General features: G+C 43.9%; 1 protein-coding gene across 1 annotated transcript in view; it reads right to left on the minus strand.

Moving 5' to 3' along the window:
* The window catches only part of LOC126354117 (dipeptidase 1-like), a 447,156-nt gene that overhangs the window by 73,017 nt on the left and 354,586 nt on the right, over positions 1–19,553 (minus strand). Inside the window, exons 5-6 of the mRNA XM_050003512.1 lie at positions 16,032–16,182; positions 6,304–6,373 (exon numbers count right to left, since the gene is read on the minus strand). Coding sequence (XP_049859469.1) covers positions 6,304–6,373; positions 16,032–16,182 — 221 coding nt within the window. The remainder of the gene's footprint in view (positions 1–6,303; positions 6,374–16,031; positions 16,183–19,553) is intronic.

The following is a 19,553-nucleotide window of genomic DNA, read 5'->3' on the forward strand; positions in this document are numbered from 1 at the left end:
GGAGTTTCAGGAGGTGGAGGCGGTTGTGAGCTTCGTTTTGGATGGTAAGCTGGGGAGTCCAGGTGAGGTGGCGGTCGAGTGTGAGGCCAAGGTATTTGATGGTAGGAGTGAGTTGGATAGGATGGCCATAAATGGTGAGGTAGAAATCATGGAGGCGGAAGGAGCAGGTGGTGCAGCCTATGGTGATCGCCTGGGGAGGGATTACACGGAGGAACCACTGGTTGCACCAAGTGGTGAATTGGTCAAGGTGGGTTTGGAGGGTACGTTGGGACCATTGAAGGGTAGGATAAAGGGCTAGGAAGGCGGTGTCATCAGCGAACTGGAGAAGATGAACAGGAGGGGGAGGTTTGGGCATATCAGCAGTCTACAGGATATAGAGGAGAGGAGAAAGGACAGAACCTTGGGGCACGTCAGCAGAAGTAGAAAGCAATGAGACGGACGAAGTTGATGGGGAGAGCATAGGTATGGAGTTTGAATAGGAGCCTGGGATGCCAGACATGGTCATAGGCGTTCTGGAGACCAAGGGAAACAAAGATAGTAGAGCGACGGGAGTTAAGTTGGAGGGAAAGAAGATTGGTAAGGTTAAGGAGCTGGTTGTTGGCAGAGAAGGAAGGTCGGAAGCCACATTGGGTAAGACGAAGGAGGTGGTGCTGGTTAAGGTGGCGGTGAATACGGCGAGAGAGGATGGCCTCAGAGACCTTCTCAACACAAAGGTGAGGCAGATTGGACGATAGGAAGAGGTATCAGAGGGGGTTTGTTAGGTTTAGAGAACAGCAGGACACAGGAAGTCTTCCACAGGTCAGGGTAAAATCCAGTGGAGAGGAGGACATTGTACAGGGTAGCAAGGACAGACAGGAAGGATGGAGGGGATTCCTTGAGGTGACGGTAGGTGATGCCATCATTGTCAGGGGTGGTGCTGCGTTTGGAGCGGAGGACGAGTGTTGATGTCTGAGGGGGGTAACCGATCCAAGTACTGGAAGCTATGGGCGATAGGGGCGACAGAGGTGTCAGTGCGGTCAAGGACAGTGAGGAAGAAGGAATAATCAAAATGGGTATCATCAGGAATGGAGAAGACCTTGGATAGGTGGGAAGCAAAATGGTTAGCCTTACTGAGGTTGTCAGGAAAGGGTCGATCGTCATGGAGGATGGGGTAATGCGGGGTGGGTGGAAGGCTCACCAGTACATTGGGGGTGGAGCTACTTTCAGGACTGGTGTGCTGTTGAAGAGGAACAAGGTCACATTGGAGGGTGGCAAGGAACTGATGCAACTGCTGAAGGGTGGCAGGGTCATGGGTGTGGATTTTGAGGCCAGCAACGATCACATAGGTGGAGAAGGTATGGTCAACATGGGAAATGAAGTCAAAGGGGAGAGGAGCCATGGGGCAGATATAGATAGATGCACAGGTGATGGTGAGGGAGGGAAAAAATAGGCTGAGGAGACGTTGTTCGGTCGGGTCATTGAGGAGGGGTTGTGGCAGGGCAGGGAGATGCCTGACGTGGCCTATAGCGACCCCGCCTCAGGCTAGGGGAAGGGGATTGTCAGTGCAGTGAAGGAGATAACGGGAGGTGCGGAAATCATGGTGGGGTTGGAGGAAGGCTTCATTAAGGATGAAGAAGTCAACCTGGTGCTGGGAGAGGGTATGCATGAAGAGATAATTTTTTGAAGGGAGGGAGCGAATGCTATGAGGTTGGGGGTGGGAAGGGTGCGGGAAGGGGAGAGAGGGGCTTAAACGAGGGTGTCTAGGCAGGTGAAGGTAAAGTGGGCCTGGTTGTGGGAGTATGTGGTGTAGGTGTTCAAGTGGAAAACAGAGTGGGCAGCAAGGGAAATCTGCTGGAGTGAGTGGGGGCGCTGGAAGGGGTGGATGCTCTGCAGTACAATGGAGAGAAACCGGATGATGCCTTCTGCTGTAGGGGGAGGGCGGAAGGAATTGTTAGGGTGGATGGGTGGGTCAATGGGGCGAATGGGGACAGTGAGTTCAGGGTTGGTGGGAGGGGGCTTGGCTTTGCATTTGGAGAAATAGGTGGGGTGAGGTTAATTGCAGGTGTTGCAGGACGGGTGGGGGGGGGGGGGGGCAAGATTGGGACACTGTTTAAGGACGTGGGAGGCTTTACAATGGGGGCAGGTGCGTGGGTTCTTGCAGTTTTTGGTGAGGTGGTCATGGTACAGAAGACAATGCTGGTAGTGGTAAGATTGAGGAGGGGAATGGGACGGGTCAACAGGGTGGCGGTGGTTGAAAATCAGGGCTCCCTGCATGAGGAGGTGGTCGATGGAGGACGCATGAGGAAAGTAGGGCCAGAGGAGTTGTAAATATGGCGGGTGGAGCGGACTTCCAGGGCTGGGTGGGCATTCAGTTCCAACAACACTTCAGCCTCCGTGACCACAGGGCTGAGTTTCACGATGACAGTGGTGAGGGTCAGTGAATGATGAGGCGGTTGGGGCTGACAAGGAGGGGAGGGATGCATTGGGCCCAAAGGTGATGAAGGGAAGGCGTCGAAGGAGGTCAGTATGGAAGGATGGAGAGGGAGACTTGATGAGAACAGAGTCTCTGTTAGGGATATGTTGGGTGACGGGTGCACTGGGGATATACTTCCAGATTTCAAGGGTCAGGGTGTGGGCATCCAGGAAGTTCGAATCAGGTTTGGTTAGGACAAAGGCATACAGGGAGGGCGCTGGAGAGGAGGGAGGGCGCGGCATCCATAGCGAGGTCAGAGGGAGGTAGGGCAGGCAGTGGCTTTTCGGATGAGGGAGTAGAGGAGAGGTCGTCACTGGGCCGTTTGGAAGATTTTTTGGCGGGTGTTGCCTGGGAGGAGGGATGAGGGACTGGATGGATGGGGAGGTGGTGGGAGGCAGGGCCTTCCTGTGAACCGGATGAGAGGGTAGGGCGCTCTGTGGCGGCGACTGTGGCGCGGTGGGTGGTGACTCGTGCAGGAGAAGCAGTGGTAGTTGCAGGGGAGAGGGGGAAAGTCGTCTCGGCGGGCGACAGGAGCGGGACGGGGGGTGGGAGCAGGGACAGAGGCAGGAGCAGGAGCAGCAGCAGGTGGAGTAGCAGGGGTAGGACATAAAGGTGGGGATACAGTGATGGAGAGGAGATAGATGGGAAGGAGACTGTGAGTAGGGGAGGTGGATGAGACGGGTTAATACCAGAGGAAGCACTCCATGACGTTACAGTGGGGGCATGTGATGGGGAGGTGTAGATGATGGTGGTAGTTGGGGCGTCCATGATTGTAGGCAGTAGTTAACACCGAGAGACGGTGGCAGCGGCGGCAGCAAAAGCGGTGAGCACCAAGAGACTGCGGCAGAAGAAGCGGCGGCGGCAGAAGAAGCGGCGAGCACAGAGAGACGGCGGCCAGGCGGCAGCGGCGGCGGCGGCGGCGAAGGCGGGCAGCAGTGACAGCGTGCAGACGGACAACACGACAGGCACGGCTGGGGCTCTTCCACGTCGAAGATACACCCTGACAGTAGCCCAGGCATTGCGAGTCCTCGATGAGGAAGTGAGGGAATCCAACGCTCAAATGTCGGCCGCTCCAGTGCTCGCTTCGTCGCTTTGTACTTCGCATGCGGCCACAGATGCAAATGCGCCAGAGACGTTGGTCGGCGGCAGAGACGTGCATAATGCGCGAGTTGTATCTATGACTCCGCAGTTTATCTGTGTTGGCATATCGATATATCATTGTGAGCTGCACTGTGACGACGTCTTTGCCAGTTTATTACAGCAAGTGCCGGATTCCATGATTTATCAAGATTGAAACCACTATCTCTATTAATTAAATTCGTCTGTGGCCGCGTGCGCAGTCGCGCGCTACAACACTATAAAGGTATGAAGCGAGCACTGGAGCGGACGTCTTGCGGCTCACTCTGAAGATGGCTGATCGTTACACAGTGCAAATATTCGAAGAAGGAGATTTCTTGCGGCTGCACACCCGAAACTTAATGGAACAGTCTTTGCGCCGCCAAAACCTGAAGATTCAGATCCATGTAATACGTTGCCATCAGAGAAACTAGATGATTTTCATAAAACTATCCAAACGATAGTTAGATTTATTATCATGCTCAAAAGTAGGCTAATGATCCGATTTACGTTCTGCCTGAGTTTCATGCAGCTTTCTTGGTGGTTCTTATGCTTACCACAAGCGACCAGTAGAAAATATTGTTCTGTTGCGCGTCTGTCCACATGCGCATATCAGGACACATGTTATTATAGATGAGACAGTTCTTATTGCTTGCTTTATTACAATAAGTGATGTTTCGTTAGCATCTGACGCAAATAATATCCGCATTGAAACTCTCTGGCAGATTAAAACTGTGTGCCGGACCGAGACTCGGACTCGGGACCAATGTCTTTCGCGGTTAAGTGCTCTACTGGTATTTCTTTCACTTGGATCATTCAGCAACCCTTACTCAAAACTAATTTTTTTGTGAATGAGAGACTTCGTAAGAATATCTTGGCTCCCAAAATTCTTTACTAATTCAAAGTACTTTTACTCGCTAAAAGGTTTGCCAAGCAAGCATTAATCATCGTTCATTTGTTGTGTCGCTTAACAAGTCGGACCTTGAAATTTCATGACGAAACTTTTTGTACTGGATCTGGGCTGCTGTCCAGCAACTAATTTTTCTGTTACCGAAACACAAAAGACGTAGTTTCAAAATGAGCAATGTGCATATGGTTAACCTTAACGCCACGAATGGGCGTTAATTGTCTTCTTTCATCAGCAGCGAGATGTGTACATGTTTGAAACAGAAATAACATGACGAAAATTCCAATGCAGAATGCGAGACGACCCCCGAGCGTACAGTCACCGGTGACAACACATGATGGGACGTTATCTACTGGATTCTTTTTCACCAGTAGGTCGGAGTGGGATGTTTAAACACGAAATGACGTAATGAACACTTTCGTCTGTGACTAAGTTGAAACCGGCACCTCACGATGTGTCAATAACGCATGATGAGACATAAAAAAAATCAGACTGTGTTTTTGTCTAGCAGTTAGATGTACATTCTGGAGCTTGAAATGACATGATGAAACTTTTTGTTTCCGGCCAATACGTCAACCCAGCCACGCGTCTTTCGTGGACACATGAGGAAAAAACGAACGGATTGAACGCTACCGTCCCAAAGGCGTCCAACTCCGCGAATGGAAGTATTCGGGTCCAAATCCCAGCTCAGCATCAGTGTTTTGAGCATCTGAATTTCAATAAAAATATGACGTAAGTGCTCTGTGACCTGATTGATTTATTAACTAAAATAAAATTTAAACAGAGAAATTCTCGCTCTTCAAAAACTTTCCCCGACTTCTGCCCATCGTGCCCGAAGCTGAACCGACTCGTCTGAATTCAGTAACGAACGGACATCACATGTCATGTGGATCTGGAACCACGGTGCATTCAATGTCCTTCAATATTAGGAATTTAATTTCAGTTTTTATATTTCTGGCTGAATAAATTTGGTTTATGAAAAAAGGTTTATTTGCTTAAATAATAAAACTATCAGAGGTGAAGTTGGCCCATTCTTACCTGTTAATAATGGTCTCCTAAAATGGGAATCCAACTCAGATCTTAAACATACCATGCTAACATCAGTTCAACAGGCCACCTCACACCACGTTTTACTGGGTCATGACCTGGTAACGGAGGAAGCAACATCGGATGAGAGTTCTGATTGTCTGGAGACTGATTACAGTCGGTTAATCAGGCGCTTTTGTGCATGGTAGTACTATCATGCACGGAAATATCCGAGTGAAAATATTCGAATGTCCTGATTTGCATTTCAACTGATTTACATCCATCGCGCATAATGCACCTTTCTTGCAGCTCTTCTATTCACTTTTCGATAGAGTCATTTGACTTCACAAAAGCAATACCGCAGAAGCCGTTAGAGATCACTGATTTTAATAACAATCACCCTAGATTTAAAATAACACCAAGCTACAGTAAATACGATGAACCACTTAACTGGGGATGAGACAGAACTTAACACTTGCAAAACTCAAATTCATCAAAATAGGGGACGTTTCAAATATATTACTATTCTTACTCGTGTCTGAAACCATATTACCTGTAACTCTGCCTCACAAATAATTCTCTATGATAATTCCAGCTATTATTAGTACAGAAGTTTTCGTCATAATATTTATAGTTCAAACTCATGCACATTACGCTACTGTTGAAACAATTCGCTGTTTAATGTTTGTTCGATTATAGAAAGCAGACAGCGATAGTTACCAGGTTAGAATAGCAGTTAGTGAGTTTTAGTTGGAAATCCACATGAATAAATGAAGCAGCTCTTGGCCATATGTTACTTTACCTTGCCGAAAGACGTCAAACCACCATGATGTGGGAACTTATCATCGTTATGGTCTGACGAGGAATCCGCCCTGAAAACGAAAAAGAGACCCATGGTATTAAAGACCAAGGAAAGTGTCCTAACAAATTATTCATAATAAAAGCATCGTTATTATAATTTCTAGTACACTGTTATTCATAAATAAAAAAAAAAAATTACTGTCTTTTGCTGATCACAGTAATCGGTCAAAAGTGAAGAAGGTCCTGAGAAATCTTGAAGTATACTGCTAGTCATATACAAACAGTACAAGGGCTACGTTTCTACTATATTTCTGTGTAAGATGGGTCTACATATGTTTATCTTCCTGTCTCGGTGCCAATGGACACACGTCATGCAAGCCGAAACAACAATTCAGTGGACTTAGATAGTGATGTACTTATGCGTTATGCGTAGAGATTGACATACTGTATCATGTTACTTCAGATAAAATTAGTTATTAGTTACCATTAAGACCTGAGTTCTTAGAATAACCTTAAAAGTTTCAGTTCAGATATCTCTGGAACAAAAATAGATACTGAAATACTACGTTAGTGGGTATGAATCTAAGGCAGGGGCTGATAAAAGTAAATACTACGAGATAGCCTAAAACGGAATCAAATTTTAGTTTCACCACAAACTTGTGTATTTTTAATAGACACACCATATTATGTCTTATGCAATCAGAACATGAAAAATCACATCAATAACATCCCGAGAAATTTCAAAGGGAATTTGACTCTTCAAATACAGGAAACGTGCCGCGCACGTGAGAGACAAGCGTTAACTATGTTGCACGTAATGGCGATGTTTGATGTACTATCTTGCTTTCACTGTTATCGCTATGGGCGGAAGAAATAATAGGATTTCTGGCCACGAACATTGATGTGTACATAGCGGTTTACCTCTTGCGCATTTTATTTATCTACAAACACACTACGGAACAGTTTACGCCGACCCGTTACATTACCGTATGAAACCCCTCGCCTCTGCAGTTCCGTGCTGTAAAGGACTGCAGTCAGCTTTGCATGTGGAAACAACTCACTACGAAGCAGGCTGATGTGTGTAGAGGTTTGTACGGATAGGTGGCACTGGTGTACCGTACACTTTAGTTGGAATCAATATTCAAAATGTGACATTAATTTACCTGTTCATCCGTTCTAGGCATTCGACATGCTTTTCACAAATGAAGATATGCTTGACATGTTATTACTTTACGGAGAATGTCTCAAATGGCCCCACGAGGGGCCTGATTAAGGTATCTGACATTCCACGCTCCTATCCGTAGAACGCCAATTTTCTTTCTCTTGATAACGACGTCCTCTTGAGTAGTCTCCGCCCGGAGATACGAATGGGGGACTATTTTACCTCCGGAATATTTTACCCAATAGAACGCCATCATCATTTAACCACACAGTAAAGCGTCATGTCCTCGCGAAAAATTACGGCTGTAGTTTCCCCTTGCTTTCAGCCGTTCGCAGTACCAGCACAGCAACACCGTTTTCGTTAGTGTTGCAAGGCCAGATCAGTCAATCATCCAGACTGTTGCCCCTACAACTACTGAGAAAGCTGCTGCCCCTCTTCAGGAACCACACGTTTGTTTGGCCTCTCAACAGGTACTCCTCCGTTGAGGTTGCACCTAAGGTACGGCTATCTGTATCGCTGAGGCACGCAAGCCTCCCCAACAACGGCAAGGTCCATGGTTCATGGACGTAACATTTTAAAACGTTCCTTCAAAGCGGCCTCCATAAGTGAGAAGCAGTTTAACTCAGCCAACTGTCACCAGGGCTTTAGCCAGAATAAGCTTGTCGAAAGGAACGGGTTGGGATCCCGTCGCATCTTTGTTGATGATTGAAATGCAAAGGTTGCTTGCTTTGAAGCAAGCCTTATCATTGTCACAATTGTCTCTAGTTTGTTTAACCTTTAAGCATAGGTGCGCATCTCAACTCCGAATCTTTCGACATACAGTTTCAAAATTAAAAAAAAAAAATTACGTCATCCGTTTGACTAATTGAAACACTCTTGTCATCAATATCACTTATATGTTTTCTTGTGTTGCAGTAGGGCATTTAATAAGATAAATTGTGTCCATCGCCTTATAAACACCGCTGTATCAACCGATAACGGGCAGGATACAGGTGCGGGCTCTTGTAATTATTGTCATGTTGTTCTTGTTTTGCTTTCTCTTGCAAAAGCTTATTCGTTTCACAAATCTGTTAATCTGTAAAGAACAGGCAGTGTGAAAAGAGAGTTACATTGCTGTGTCCTCCCTTCCACGTTTTCCTTAATACCAGTAATTTCCACGGCTCAATCATTTCGCTAGTGTACCATGAATATGAGGAATCCAGTAAAAGATAAAATCTTTGACATCGCTGCGATAACAGGTCGAACGACGACTGAAGATGATCGTTCAGCGTGACAGAAGTGCAACCCTTCCGCAAACTGCTGCAGATTTCATTGCTAGGTAATCAACAAGTGTCAGCCGCGAACTATTCACCGAAGCATCATTGATATGAGCCTTCGGAGCCAAAGCCCCATTCGTGTATCCTTGATGACTCCACGACACAAAGCTTGACGCCTCGCCTGTGCCCGACATCTGACTGTTGATGACTGGAAACATGCTGCCTAGGCGGGCAAGTGTCGTTTCAAATTGCATCGAGCGGATGGATATTTACGGATATGGAGACAACCCCATGAATCAGTGAAACCTGCATGTCAGCAGGGGACTGTTCAAGCTGGTGGAGACTCCCTAATGGTGTCGGGGGTATGTACCTGGAGTGATATGGGACCCAGATACGACTGACAGGTGACAAGTACGTAAGCATCCTGTCTGATCACCTTCATCCGTCCATGTCCATTGTGCATTTCGCGGAGCTTGGGCAATTCCATCAGGACAATGCGACATCCCACACGTCTGGAATTGCTACAGAATGGCTCCAGGAACTCTTATGAGTTTAAACACTTCCGCTGGACACCAAACTCCCCAGACATGATCATTATTGAGCATCTGTGGGATGCTTTGCTACTTGCTTCTCTGAAGAGATCTCCTGCCCCTACCTCGTACTCTTACGAAATTATGGATAGTCCTGCAGGATTCATGGTGTCAATTCCCTCCAGTACTATTTCAAACACCATTCAAGTCCATGCGAAATCATGTTGTGGCACTTCTGCGTGCTCGCGGGGGCCCTACATGATATTAGGCAGGTGTACCAATTTCTTTGGCTCTTCAGTGTATATTGCCTGTTTATGGGATAATTAACTATCTATCTCGACTTAATATCGTAGTGGGAGATGAAATATCTTGCCTGAAAAACGTTCTTGACTTGCATGTGCATCTTGACGTGACAGAACGCTCATGGGAAACTTTTCAAGTATCCGCAGTTTTCAAAGTCGTACAGTTTGGGGACTGTTCCAATGTAGAATTTTCTCTATCGAGAGGAAACATTTCAGCGCCATCATCGGCAAACATCTATTAATTTATCTATTGACAATTTCAAGCAACGTATTTCGTGTGCACTGTTGCAAAACAGTTCACAGACTCTACTATAAACTGCAGCTGTTCAGAAGAAGAGCACTTGAGATGTGTTCATGTAAACATTAGAACTTTAAATTTTTAAGTGTCATTATGAAAAGAGATGGACGCAATATGTGTGAAGGATGGAAATTTAATACTAATGAACAATCACCACCTTACGAAATTGCCTATTTGAAACTTAAAGCCGTGATGCTGTTGCCCTGTGTGACATACACCTGCTGACCACCTTCTACCTGTGACGTATGTGGAGAACAGAACTGGATGAATGCATTGTCAGCACGGCGCTTTCTGACAGGTAATGTCAAATTCAGATTGAAGGGTCTCTACTTCTCCTCAAAGGAGTCGCTCTGTAGGCACTCCTCGTTTTCTCCTGTCTTCGCCATCTCAACGAAGAGGAAACTCAAGGTGTTGCAATAACTCTGTCCTGGCACCTCTGCTTGCTTCTCAACTACGGACTTAGACTATGATGTATTTTAAGCAAAGACAATGCTCAGGACAAGTATAGCATCATATTCTATGCGTATTAACTGTTGAAACAATTTGATAACTTACATTTCTACCACCGATATTGAAACACGTATGCTATTCGTCTCGACTCGTTTCTCTGTTACGTTAAAACAATGTCTTATCCTAAGCGGCATGTACGTAGATATGCTCGTAGCGATTGTGCACTATCTTTGGCCTCTCAGGTAGCCTGATGTGTGATATGTCACAGGAGGTTCTGTAATTTGCGGCGGCAAATCACACGTTTGCCGCAAGAATTACGCTGCTTTACAAGCAAAGTGAAGCATTCAGAAGACATGGTCAGACGTCAGTGTAACTTCGTCTACATACACACCATCGGCGGTTATGTAAATGACTTAGAGCTGCAATTCCCTGTGACAGGTAGAACAACCACCAATGTGCATTATTGTTGTTCGTGTTTCATGCTGTTACCAAGCTTGGTAGGGTACGTAAAGAGCGTGAACAATGTCAGATGTTTAGTGGCCACTGTGAATGGCACTGAGATGCGACGTGCTTGCGTGGGACAGTGTCACCTACTCTAAGTTTGACACTGTCTCATTGTGGGTCTCCATTGGACCTCATGGACGAATTGTGCAATGCCCAGATATTTTTGAGCGTTCGGATGTGTCAGTCACCGGTTGTTGAACTACAAAGGAATGTGGGTACACACAATTATTGTCATGGTTCCGGTCGATCACGTCTGATCATCACAATAAAGGTTCATCGTATTGTGAACCAAGCACATCGTAACCTCTTCCCTCTTCGTGCGTGCCCCTGCCGTTCGAGAACGAGTAACGTACTCCGTGCAGCATTCTGTGTCAAACCGCTCCATTAGAAGGAAAACCAGCAGCAGCTAGATTAGGGCATTGAAGTCCCATGCAGAAGCTGCCTTTATCACCACATCACAAGTGGCTGCGTTTGCAATGACGCCGTGACTGGAAAGCATGAAGTGTTGGTGAATGTCGTCACACATTGTTCAGCGAAGACTCACGCTTCTGTACAGCCCCGAATGACCATCGTCGGTGAGTTAGCGGCGATCTGGAGAAAGTAACTTTCTTCTCACGTTGCTGAGAGGCGCAATGGTTTTACTGCTGGTGCCATGGTGTGGGAATCATCGGCATGGCCAGATCACAGTGTTTAGTTACTGATGGAACTCTGACGGTCAACTGTATGTCACAAACATCCTGCAACCTCGAGTGTTACCTCTCAGGCTGCTATTTTTCAACAGGACAATGCTTGGCCACACATGGCACGAATCTCTGTGAGTTGTCTGCATGATGCCGTGGCATTCCTGAGGGCAAACGGATCCCCAGAACTGACCCCAAAAGAACATGTATGGGACTCCAACTCTGTCCCCTTGCAAATATCCAGGATATCAAGGACCAGCTACAAATCTGTGGACCAGCTTGCCTCAGGAGAGGATTCAACTACTTTACGACACCCTTCCCAATCGAATGAGTGCATGCATCCAGGCCATAGGCGGTCATACTGATAAGTAGGCTCATATTGCCAAATTTTTGTACATTTGAATCGATTTTGTAATCAATGAAACAACATCCCATACCCTCTCAGACCAGGAGGTTTCATTTAGTTTTCTCCTCCTCTTCTGATTGTTTTCCCTTTACTGTCAGGGTGTATACTCTGAACTGTGGCATGTTATGAGCGCAGTTACTCTTGTGTCTCTCGTGATTCTGGTTGAGCACATTTCATCAGTTGGAGCACACTTACAAGTGCATGGAATCATGGCGTGCCCTGTAGCAGAGCATGATCGTATTTCAACACGTGTTTACATGAAGATAATAGGAAGATCCGAAAACATGGGTGTACTGATACCAGTTTTGCTAATAACATGTTGTCTTAGAAACAACATCGCCTTCGTATTTAGTTGCTGGAAACCTGCTGGTGGGATTGCTACACGCGTTGGGATTAAGCAAAGAATTGTACATATAATCGGTTGTATTCATGTACGACAACTTTTTCCGTTATTGCAATTAGAGCAGTAAATAGCTTACATTTTGCTTGGCTTTCCGACTAAAAACGGAGCTTAGTTCGTCTGTGGATAGGTCTGAGACGTGTGCGCACAATGGTCAGAATTGCTATCCATGCTCATACTGGGCAATCACCGTCTCTTTCAAGAATGCTATTCATGATCGTCTGAACCCTTCACTCAATCAGTAACAGGTCATTTCGATTCTTGCACGTACTTAGTTCTTGTACAGAATTACTTTATTCGCCCCGTAAAGTGATATCTTTCTTTTGTACTTGGTTTGCAATCTGAAGCTGATTTATGACCTTTAGTTTAAATCTGCTTGTTCTGTAAAGGAGTACTGTTTCTACCAGAAAAAGTCTTAGCAAACCTGGTGTCAATACACCCGTGTTTCCGAATCTTCCTTTGAGCTTCATGCAAAGACAAGTTAAAATACAATCATGGTTTGCTACAGGTCACGCTATGGTACCGTGCACTGTTTACCTATAACGCAACTCACAACTGTCAGGCTCGTTCCCCAACGCTATTAGTATTATCATACAGTACGCGTCTTACAGTATATTTGGGTAATTACTAATTCAGGACACTGTTGGTGTTGCTAAATGCCTCAACGCGGTCAGAACTCTCTACATATCAGCTCTCGCAAAAAGTAAAAGTCCGTTTTGTATTCAACCTTTAGTGGTTATATTTACCTTGTGTTCAGAGTTGTAACAAACATGAGCGTGGTACGGACGATTTCCTTTAAGAAGCCCGACCTTACACTAACAGTTCGTAATCTGTGCTCTTCTCAGTTCACTTTTTTCTTAGAACTAAGTAACCAAAACCACGTTCAGTTATAGCCTTCTGGCGCTCAATTGAAGGGTCCAAAGTTGTGCAGGAATTCAAGCATGCAGCATAAGAATCAGACGAGGAAAGAAGAAAATCGGTCGTCATCAAGTCACTTATAACTGAGTTAATTACAGATGTATTGGGAATAAAGAAGTTAGAACCCAGGAAGCGTTGGATGAGCCAATACTGGAATTCATTTCCAAAAGGAACAGACTAAAATAAAAAGATTTATTGAGTATAAAGCAATTGAAAACAACGTAACAATAATGTTCCGTTTAGAGAAAGAGAAGTTACCAGCGAAGAATTAGCAACAGAAGACGATTTAAAAAATTGGAGGGTTTATGAAGCTTACTCCGAAATTAGAGATAACCAAGATTAACATAGTCAGAGATAAACATTGGAAGCTGCTATTTTACATAGAAGATGTAATTGACAGATAGAAAGGGATGTTAAAGACCTGCAAAGCGGTGCAGAAATTGGAAGTTTAGTTGAGTATATTGAACAGGAAAACTAGCTGATGAAAAGAGCAAGCGGTCATTAATGACAACAGTACAGAAGAGTTTTTCCGTGCAGTTAATAAGTCAAAATCAAATAGAGCAACGGGTATAGAAGGCATTCTCGATGACATCCTAAAAATAGAGGTCTTACAAAACAGTACTGACAGCGTCAAAAGTAAGCTGTTTACTATCGTACTTAAAGGGGATGTTCGTGATATATGCAGATAAGGAGGACTGCTGAAGATGGAGGCAGTGCTCCCAGGGACAAGCCTTAGCCTCTTGAAAGAAGTAGAAGATACCCAAGTGTCTGTTTTCCATTTCGTTTGTGAATGTTGTCACCAGGTAACTAATAGTCAGTTGCTTCTTTAACTAGGCGTGCCAGAAAAAAACAATTTGGAGTAACTGCAAGTGTTTCCAATTTTGGTTGAGTTCTTAAGATGCAGAAGATGACGGTTTCTTTAGATAATGGCTAGGGTATAAAGGGAAATGGGTCGAATTCAAAATAAATTCTTGTGTATGGCGTATTATTATGTGATCTATTTGAAGCTGTGCATTCAATGTATTCGTAGTAGTCTCTGGTAGCTAATCGACAAACAAAGTATATTACAATTATATACGACCAAATACATCAACGTAACAGTTCCTTATGGTGTTCAGTTCCTTACTTTGCTTAGTTCCAGGAACACGCTACAGGATTTAACTTATACGTTTTGTTCAGTAGAAACACGTTCCGTGTTCCGTGTGTATATCTACTGTAGGCGATCACACAGATAACAATAGGGGTCACAAAAACAACAGTAATTAATCGGAAAATACGGTCACAAAACGAAATTACTTTTCACTATAACCGACAAATTCTTTACGAAAGAATGGCAACTGTATAGATGTTTTAAACAAATCTCATTTATCTTCCATATCATATACACATTTTTTTTAATACAGGACATAATACGATCTCTGCGGATCGGCTTCAGATCTACGTAGTTGCATGAACAGCCCACCAGAAGCTCATGTAAGTACAACACAGTACCCTGATATAAAGTTATGACATAGGAAGGACAGACTGCTGTTGCAATTAGTACTCTGATGTGAGGGTCTGAGATAGACATGACGGGATGCTGACTAAACTACTTGCACATAGATCAGAGAGATCAAAACACGTCATGTATTGTACATGTAGAACTGAGACTGAAGAATAAGAGACAATCGCTTCAAATTACTCTTCGTGATAAACTGATTCGTTAAGTAGCCTACGAGTCTCATAATAATAAATTCATCTAGTTGCAGATAGCGATCTGCATAATAATGTAATGAAGGTCCAACAAAAAATTAAATGAAACGATCGTGGGGCATTGTTGACCATCCGGGGAAGTTTGGCCGCTGAGTTTCAAGTCTCATTCCAGTCGGCGCCACATTGGGCGAGTTGTTCGTCGGTGATGATGATGAAAGGGTAATGAGGACAAAACACCACCAAGTCCACCAGTGGAGAAAATCTGCTGGGCACGCTGCATGGTAGGCAAACACGTTACCACTCAGATGAAGAAAAGACGGAGGTCCAACATAACATATCTCTCTAAAGTGTGAGATTATAGTCATATATGTTTTTCAATAATTATTTTCTTAAAACATATATGCATTTTACTAAGAAAACATCTACTGATGATCTCAGAAAGGTGCCGAAATATGTCTGGCTCCGTCGGCTTGAGAGCCAAATTTGTCGTGGTTTACACCACAATAACCGATATCGGCCGGCTTGCCTTTCAGTTTTTGGACTTATCTCCTATACTTCAGCGAAAAGTTTCAACGCCAGTATTAACAAACGTTCTGTCACTGCACTTGCTTTTCAAGAGTTACCAAATGTCATTTTTTATGACATATATCCTTCCACAGGGAAAATAGACTTGTTTCAATACCTCAATTCCTGCAAGAAATAAGAACCCCACTATCTCCTATCATTTACCATAATCCTTGTTTTCTTCTCTTGAGCAGTTCACGAAATCAAAATGGTGCAACATTTAAGTGGTTCATCGTGTATTAGCATACATTTTCTATTTTCGCGCGTTGATGGCTAGGAGTAAGTAACGGTCCTCCAGCGAGCACTATTCATGCTTTGCAAACTCGAATGGAGGGGGATTTCACCGAACCAAATCCATAATCTCCCTGACATCAGTCGAACAACTTCACAGATTCTGATTGTCCGCCTGGCTGCTTCACAACGTACTGAATTCTTTACGTCATGTATTACTTACTGTTCTGAAATCCCTATACTATTTCCACAAATACGAATGCATGTAGCACGGTTCGATTTGAGGCAAAGCCCTATAATACAATGCAGCAGGCAGGTGTGGAGGTGGTGACGTACCAGGGCGTGTGGCAGGCGTGCGTGAGCGTCATGTAGCGGACGCCCAGAGTGTAGAGGACCCGCAGCACAGCCAGGCTGCTGCCGATGCTGTGGCCGCCCTCCACACCGATCAGGCTGGCGATACGGCGCCCCGCGTGCGCCGACACGATCTCTGCAACAGCAGTCGGCCGACGTCTCAGGCAGCTGTCCCGACATCACGTGCATCGCGCAGCCCGGGGCACCTGCAGACATGTCTTCGTTGGTCATCGGGGCTCAATTCTAAGCGTGATTCATCACTAAAAACAATTGTACTCCAGACGATGAGATTCCAGAGCGAAGATATGTCTAGAGATGCCCTGGACAGTGGTGGTATATCAACCTAACAGTCGCCCACTGACCAAGGAGTGATGAATGATCTGGGATTCCATTTCATTTCTCAGAAGTTCCGCTTGGTTGTCATCCATGGCACCCTTACAGCAGAATGGTACGTCGCCATATTCCACACCCCACTCTGTTGCCCTTCATGCCAAGCCATCCTGGGCTTACATTTCAGAAACTCAATGTCTACCTGTACAAGGCGAGAATTTCTACTGCTTGTGTTTCTGTTTGCCAAACTATACATTCACCAGCACGGCCTCGAGATCTATTCCCAATCGAAAACGTTTGGAGCACATAGGCAAGGCCCTCCAATCATCTCGAGATTTCGACGATCCAAAGAGCCATTTAGATTGATTTTGGCGCGATATCCCTCAGGAGGATATCCAACAACTCTGTCATCAATGTCACACTGAATAACTGCTTGCATGAGGGCCAGAGTTGGACCCACGCATTATTGACTTCCTCAATTTGTGAAGCTCTTTAGCTGGAGTAAATGATCATTTTTTTCTGAAACTGTAATAATTTGCTTGCCTGTACATGTACATTACATGTAAGGATTTCCGTTCTTCGGGTAATTCGTTTGTGATCCTTTGTCTTTTTCTATTCACGTAATTTCTTCATGGTGCTTCGTCCATTTCTTCAGTTTTCTGACTGACTTAATGCAACTCACCATGAATTCCTCTCCTGTGTCAGCCTCTTCATCTCAAAGTAGCACTAGCAATATGCATTCTCAAGTATTTGCTGGATGTATTCCAATCTTTGTCTTCCACTACAGATTTTTATCCTCTACCGTTAGTACCATGTAAACTATTCTGTGACATCTTAATAGATGTCCTACTATCCTCTCGCTTCTTCTTGTGAGAGTTTTTCATATGTTCTTTCCTTCACAGTTTCTGCAGAAAACCTCTTCATACCTTACCTTACCTTACCAGCCCACCTAATTTTCCACATTCTTCTGTAGCAGCACTCTTAGAATGTTTCGATTCTCTTCTGTTCCAGTTTTTCCACTGTCCACGTCTCACTAAATTACAATTCTGTGCTCCAAATGCACATTCTCGCAAATTTCTTCCTCATTTCACTACCGATTCACAAAAATTCGTTTGAAGACTGGCTCACCAATCACATTACCAAATTTCGTTCGACGCTATAAATAATTTGCCATTGAATATTGGAACAAGTACATAACTTATTACTCTACAGACAATTAAAAAGCAGCACTTACATTTGCTTATAAGTATAAATAATGAAATAGGAGTTCGTATTTGTTGAAAACGTGTTTTACCTTGAATGCTACGCCACAAAACCTGAATGTGAAGTAAAAGCAACTCATGTTTCACACTCTACTTGCTCCTATCACCAGTAGATGGCTGTACTGTAGAAAATTAGTCGCTACTGACACCAGCAAATGGCTGCACTGTAAAATCGAGAAGTTTTCGATCTCTGTATCACGATTTCTTACTACCACTCTTCGATTCCTTCACAGTTAAAAGATGTAGCAGACTGGTGAATTATTTACCTCATTTAAGACGTTGAAAAAATTCTAAAATGTTTGTGAAATACGTCAGCAATGCTAATAGTGCGATGACTACATTGCTTTTTGAGATTAATACATGGAATGACGCTGTAAGACTCAAATCGGTTACTGTGATGTCACGATATTGCAAAAAGATATCTACAATGTAAAATAAAACGTGAGTTAATGACCACATACACATATTTTCCAAATTAGTGGCCATATTTCTAATGTATGCACCCCAATGCTAGTTTTAAAGGTCTAATAACAATTTAAATTTTAGAAGTTACGGCTAATAATCGGATGTCATAAAACTAATCTTACCAGGCTTATCACTGCAGAAATATATGAGCTAGCTAAAAATACTACACTAATGAGGTAAATAGACAGAATGAATATAACTTATTAGACCGTCATTTGATGTAAGTCACAACATACCCTCAACATACATATTCACAGATTTAAACTGATCTAAAGCACCTTTCCATGAGGGTGAGAAGTGGCTGCACTGTAGAAAATAAGTCTTTACTAACACAGCAGAGGGCTGCACTTTAAAATCGAGCTATGTTCGATTTTTGTAACACGATTTCTTACTATCACTCTTCGATTTCTTCGCACTTAAAATTCGCATCAGAGTGGCAGCGTGTTACTCACTAAAAACTATAGTCGATAATATTGACTGAAAATTACTACCGTTGTTACAACGACAAAGGCCTACAGGATGCTATGTAAACAACAGGAGTTTGGAATCAAAAGGGTCTCTACAAGTATGAGAGCCTGTATTTGTCCTATATTATTGCTCACAGTATTCCAAAAATACGTCATAAACTTGAAAACTGCGACGTTCGCATTGAAATGATACCTAAAAATGTAAAGTGTATTCAGTATGTGCAGTTGCCTTTCTGGAAATTTTGTTCAGGAAAATAAAACTTGTAACCAACTACATCACCACAAACACGCAAGCAACACAAATGTCTTACTAGGGAAGTAAGACATAAGGTGCTTTTATTACCAAATATCATTTAAGGTCCAGAAGGACTTGGACTACCTGTAAAAACACGTACAAAGATGCTATCAGTGAGAGGTGACATTTCCAAAGACAGTATCAGCGTCAATGTCTCGGAAAAGAAATAAAACTTCGTATCATATATTGTGAAACATCTCATACTTTGGGACCAGAAATTAAATATTCTCACATCTAAATTGTCTGTATAACTCATGAAAATACATGTTAATCATAAATAAGTAAAACCGCTACAAAACTCAATTTCATGTACCTTGCAAGCATAACGAACGATCAAACTATACCTAACATCAAATGCAAGACTTCGTATGACCGCCCTCCCATTGCTATAAATGCTAGAAAAATGCCACAACTCATATTAAAGTGATGCTGTTGTCCCTAACTTACCGATATATAGATGTATACGTGGAAGTTGTTGAGTTCTAATATATAGTGGGTCAGAAAATGACGTTACATACTGTACCAACCCGTGATGCTACCTCAGCTGAAATATACTCTTAGTATCAAGCCCTCAGCTAAGTTTTTCTTGTTAGGACTTCCAATAAGCAAAACTTAAAGAAAATAGCTGTAGATATTATGAGATATGCCACCTCAACATACCTGTGTGACAACATGACAGTGTCGGTTT

This window comes from Schistocerca gregaria, chromosome 3, assembly GCF_023897955.1.
Source record: "Schistocerca gregaria isolate iqSchGreg1 chromosome 3, iqSchGreg1.2, whole genome shotgun sequence".
Lineage (NCBI taxonomy): Eukaryota > Metazoa > Arthropoda > Insecta > Orthoptera > Acrididae > Schistocerca > Schistocerca gregaria.